This window comes from Cebus imitator, unplaced genomic scaffold (genome assembly GCF_001604975.1).
Source record: "Cebus imitator isolate Cc_AM_T3 unplaced genomic scaffold, Cebus_imitator-1.0 Scaffold272, whole genome shotgun sequence".
In the NCBI taxonomy this organism is placed as follows: domain Eukaryota; kingdom Metazoa; phylum Chordata; class Mammalia; order Primates; family Cebidae; genus Cebus; species Cebus imitator.
This window is the reverse complement of record NW_016107587.1, coordinates 1,332,115-1,338,114: the sequence shown is the minus strand read 5'-3', so window position 1 is coordinate 1,338,114 and position 6,000 is coordinate 1,332,115. Positions and strand designations below refer to the sequence as shown.

At 34.5% G+C, this 6,000-nt stretch overlaps 1 protein-coding gene across 1 annotated transcript in view; it reads left to right on the top strand.

The window, feature by feature from the left end:
- Positions 1–6,000, top strand: part of ABCA13 (ATP binding cassette subfamily A member 13) — a 424,215-nt gene that overhangs the window by 381,855 nt on the left and 36,360 nt on the right. Inside the window, 1 exon segment of the mRNA XM_017500828.2 lies at positions 4,165–4,268. Coding sequence (XP_017356317.1) covers positions 4,165–4,268 — 104 coding nt within the window.

The window sequence follows — 6,000 nt, the reverse complement described above, 5'->3', positions numbered from 1 at the left end:
TTTTCTTTTCTTTTCTTTCTTCTTCCTCTTTTTTTTCTTTACAGATTTTAGTGTTCTGAACTCCTATTTCTGTGAAAAATGCTAATGGAATTATAGGAATAGTACTTAGTCTGTAGATTGCTTTGGGTGACATGGGCATTTTAAAAATATTAACTCTTTTAGTCCATGTACATGGATAGCACTCCATTTATTGCCTTTAATTTCTTTAATCAAAATGTTACAGTTTTCAGTATACAAATCTTTTACATCATTATTCCTAAGTATTTTATTCTTTTTGATCTTATTGTAAACAAAATTGTCTTAAATTTCCTTTTCTGACTTCACTGTTATTTTATGGAAGCACAATTGATATTTGTAGGTTGATTTTGTATAATATGATGTTATTAAATTTGTTTATTAATTCTAATGGAATTTTTGGTGGAGTCTATAGTGTTTTCTGTATATTAGATCATGCTTTTTGAAAAGATAATTTTACTTCTTCCTTTTTGATTTGGAGGCCTTTTCTTTGTCTTGATTAATTGCTCTGGTTAGGATTTCTAGTATTACGTTGAGTAGAAGTGTCTGGAGTGGGCATCCTTGTCTTGTTCTTCTTAGAAGTTTTTAGCTTTTCATTGTTGAATTCATGATGTTAGCTATGGACTTATGATATATGACCTTTTATTATTTTCTTATTTCTGCCAACTTTAAGCTTAGTTCATTTCTTTATCCAGTTTCTTCAGCTGTTCTTCTTAGATTACAAGTTTTTAGCTTTTCACTGTTGAATATGATGTTAGCTGTGGACTTCTGATATATGGCTTTTCATTATTTTCTTATTTCTGCTAACTTTGGGCTTAGTTCATTTATTTATCCAGTTTCTTCAGCTGTAAAGGTAGGATATTTATTTGAAATCTTTATTTTATCTTAATGTTGGTGACTTCTTCCTCAAACCTGCTTTTACTTCATCCCATAAGTTTTGTTTTGTTTCCATATTCGTTTGTCTCAAGATACATGTATTTTATAATTTTCTTTTTAATTTCACTTTTGATCCATTGATTGTTCAGGAGTGCATTGTTAATTTACATGTATTTGTGAATTTTCCAGTTTTCCTCCTTATTAATGTATTTTTTAAAATTTTCTTTTTAATTTTATATTTGACCCCTTTGTCGTTGAGGAGTGTTTTTTTTTTTATTTACATGTATTTATGAATTTTCCAGTTTTTCCTCCTTATTAATTTCTAGTATCATACCATGGTGGTCTGAAGTGATACTGGATATGATGTCAATTTTTTAAATTGTTTAGACTAGGCTTGTTTTGCGGCCTAACATATGGCCTGCCCTGTATTTTATATGTGCTGGGGAAGAATGTGCATTCTGCTACCGTTGGATGGGATGTTCTGTGTATGGCTGTTAGGTTCATTTAGTCTAAATTGTAGTTCAAGTACATTGCTTCCTTAATAATTTTCTGTCTTGGTTAATCAATGTATCATTGAAAGTGGAGCCTTGAACTCCCCTATTCTTATTGTACTTTGTCTTTTATTCCCTTCAGTTCTGTTAATCTTTGCATTACACATATAGTTACTCTAGGGTTGAGTGCATGTCTATTTATAATTACCCTTTTATCATTTTATAATAAATTGACCATTTTACATTGTATTTTTCTCTTTTTACAGTTTTTGACTTAAAGTGTATTTTGTCTGACATAAAATATAGATAAACATGCCCTCTGGGTCATCATTTGCTTGGAATATCTTTACCAATTGTTTCACATTCAGTCTATTTGTATCCCAAAAACTGTACTAAGTCTGTTGTAAACAGCATAAGGTTGGATCTTGGTTTTTTATTGATTCATTCACTTTATGTCTTTTGATTGGCAAATGTTGTCTATTTGCATTTAATGTAATTATTAATAGGTAAGAACATACTCTTGACATTTTGTTAATTATTTTCTGGCTATTCATAAAGTCATTTATTCTTTTATCCCTCTATTACTGTTTTTCATTTAATTTGATATTTTTTTGTATTGATATGCCTTGATTCATTTCTGTGTGTGCATGTGTGTGCCTGCACATCTACTACAGGTTTTTTATTTGTAGTTACCATGAATCTACATAAAACATCTTATAGTTACAAAAGCCTTATTTTTAACCTGATAGTAACAGAACTTACATAACATTAAAAAAAAACTACACTTTTACTTCCACCCATCTTATTTTATGTTTTAGATGTCACAGTTTGCAGCTCTTTAGATTGTGTTTCCATTAAAAAATTGTTGTAGCTTTAGTTATTTTTAATATTTTTTGTCGTTTAATCTGAATGTTATAATTGATTTACACACCAACATTAAAGCATTAAAGTATGCTGAATTGGCTGTATACTGTGAGTTTTATAATTTCATGTTGCTAATTAGAATCCTTTTATTTTGTTTTGAAGAACTCCCTTTTTAAAATTTTATTTACAGCATTTTAAAATTTTATTTAAAGCATTTTTATAAGGCAGGTACTATGTCAATAAACTCCTTCAGCTTTTGTTTGGGTAATTCTTTATCTCTTCTTTATTTCTGAAGGGCAGCTTTGCTGGATAAAGTAGGTAAAGTTTTCTGATTTGGCAGGATTTTTTTCTTTTGGCACTTTGAATATATCAGCCCACTCTTTCCCAGTTCTCAAGGTTTCTTCTGAAAAATTCACTGATAGCCTTGTGGATGTATGTAATGAGCCTTTTTTTCCCTCTCGTTGCTGTGAAAATTCTGTTTTTCATTTCTGATAGTTTGATTGTTGTGTATCTCAGTGAATAATCCTTTAGGCTGAAGCTGTTTGGGAATTTTTAAGCTTCATGTAAATGAAGTTTTCAAATGTTTATCTCTTGACCCAAATTTGGTAGGGTTCCAGCCATTATTTCTTTACTAAACATTCTGCTGCCCCATTTTCTCACCCTCTTTTATTTGTAAATCTCATAATGCAAAAGTTAAGTGTCTGCAATATAGTGTTACATCAATTATATTAATTTACTTTGCCATTATTTGGCCAGACATAAAGATTCTGCAGAAAAACATCATTTAGAATGGCATGTAATTTGGAATTACCTGAAAGGATGGAGAATGAAGAAACTTTTATCATGACCAGTTTAATATTCAACCAATGGGGCGTTATTCACAAATCCTTTCTGTTTTATAATACTTTGGATGTTCAGTAACATTCATCTTGTTTATTTTCTTTACCTACGGTTGATGTTTCTAGATTCTTATCTGCCAGAGTAAGCTCTGCCCAGTTTCTAAGGGCAGTGCTGAAGTATTTAGGTCCTCCCCAATTTAATTCTAAGGATTTCAACATGGTCACCTTCTACTCATCAGTTAGCTTTAACTTGTGAATACCCAAGTCCTGATAAGCTAGTCTTGCTTTCCTTTTGGAACTATAGTCCATGTTATAGTTCTTATAACTATGATTTTTTTCCCCTAGACTTGATATTCTGTCCTTGTAAACTGTATGGTATCTAAATTTCTCTGAAGAATAGAGCCTCTGATGGCAATTGGCCTATGAACTGCTCACAAATTCCACAATGCCAACTGCTTGCCTCCATCTCGAATGTGCAGGATTGTCAGGTCTGATTAGATTCTCTTGTAAGTGTATCGCTTATCTATGATTAAACACTCTTTATTTCCCCCCTGAAAAAAAAAAAAGTTAAGTGTCTGGATAATGTGCCATAAATCCTGGAGGCTTTTTTTCATAATTTTTGTTTGTTTGTTTTTCCTTGGCTGGATATTTTCAAATAATCTGCCTTCAAGTTCACAGATTTGTTTTATCTGCTTGATCAAATTTGGTTTTGGCGTTCTCCATTGTATTTTTTATTTCATTTATTTTATTTTTCTGCTTCAGTATTTCTATTTGGTTCTTTTTATATGTAAATAATTTTGATCTCTTGTTTGAATTTCTCTGGATTTGGTAAGAAGGAAGTGGAGCTCTTGGGTAGCATGCTGCATGGCTGGGGAGTCAGGCACTCACTCATTATTCTCTCACATTTCCCTATCATTCTGGCTTTGTTGAGGAGAGTGTAACAAAGCCAGTTGGAGAGGTGCCTGTTAGAGCCAGAGCAGAGATTTTTCTCTCACCCGGGGTTTGGCCTCCCATATCATTGCATATATTTCTGTGTGTGTTTTTCAAATGCCAATGACTGTGTGTTGTATCTTCTTCAGGATGAGCCCAGCTCTGGGATGGATCCCTGCTCTAAGCGCTACCTGTGGCAAACAATAACGAAGGAGGTTCGGGAAGGCTGTGCTGCAGTACTGACCTCCCACAGGTGAGCTGCAATCTCTCTTGTGATGATTTCCTGAGTAAGACTGAGTAACAGAGCTTAAGAAGTGCATTTAGGCCCCTGCACGGTGCTGCACATAGACATTTATTAATCTTAACGCTATAATGGTGATACTGTGCGGGAATTCCCTCAGGGTGGTAGAAAAATATTAAGGGAAAAATATTAGAGAAAGTTATGGAAGATAGTCTCAAACCCGTTTGGAAAGCCTAAGGGTTTTTTCTATAGTTCTTGGCTGAAGGCAGCCACAGTCTCTTTGCAGGAGTCAGAGAGATTAGGGTGCAAAGACAAAGGAATGTGGGAGTTTAACTAACTTGTTTACTCATGTGGCCTTAAAACTAACCTTTGAACTGGATAGCTCTGTCAGGGGTAGGTCAACCAGGGATATTACCCACTAATGGTGTTTGCTTTGGGCATCAGAACTTGTCCTTTAATATTTCAGCCTCTAGTGGTATTGACTCAAGCCTTTGTCAATTAAACTTTACTAAATAATGTGAGTCTTACTGGCAGGTGGGGACTGGTGGTCACAACTGTTTATAGCACTCTTCAGGGAGTCTGTAAGTGGCCACACTCACTCAGTGGAACTAGCAAAGCGTAATATCTGTGTGTCAGTGTACCTTTATTCATCCATCACTGAGTCAGGGTCTGCAGGACAGACACCCGCAGGTGGCAACCCCAGCAGTATTAATGTTAGCCTTCACTGTATAAATTGAGACTGAAGCCATGAGGGATTACATTATGTAACCATGTTTACATAGCAAACAGCTGGCAGAGCTAGAATTTGAACCTAGTATTGTGTCCAAAGACAATATTCTTACCTCATCCATTGCTACTATTGAAGGATGAATGCTAGACTACCTTTTTCAGGTTGTCCTGAAGGATCTTTCAGATCCTTTTTATCTAACGCCTCTTATTTCAGCAGGTAGAATTAGCTGAACTAAAATACATTACAGGTTATTAAATCTGGTTTAATATTTTCTTCATCACAGAATTAAGTTTGTAATTAGATTTCAAAACCATTGTCTTCTTTTTAACTCTAGTACACTGTTCTGGGCCACACAGATATACAAATACAGATTTCATAAAACCTGCTTATGGGGAGTGAGCAATATGATTTAACTAATACAAATCCTAATGATGTAATGAAGATCAAGCTTTAAAGTTTAGACTTGTTTTGTCTTTATGCTTAAGTAAAATATACTGTAAATAAGATGTCAAGAGCTGCCAAAGATCTGACATTTTGCTCTTTTGCAAGCTAACAAATTTAGATTGATACAGTTTTATGGAAGAAACTATATCAGAAGAAATGCGACTTCTTGGTTGGAAATGAAAGACTTTATTCCTCACAGCAAAAGCTGTAGCCAGTGTTGGCATGGTTTCTCATTGGTTCCCTAAACCCCAGTTTCTACGGGACTAATGGATACCTGCACGCACAGGAGAGGAGTGCCAAATCTAGTGAAATTACTACCTTACAACACATGATAAGAAGGCAGCTCTTGGTTTGGGAAGAGGTGTCACCTCTTCTATGGGTGTTTGCTGCAAGCACAACTTTGAGAAAAGGCCCAAGTAAAGAGCAGTCAGGACCTTACAGTCTTGGAATTCATGGAAAGACATGTAGCAACACAAGGGACCAATGGACGTATGCCTCCCAACAGTCTAAATCATTCAGTCTATGCTTGAGTGGCCCAGCCCTTGTTACCACAAGTGAAATATAAAGCAA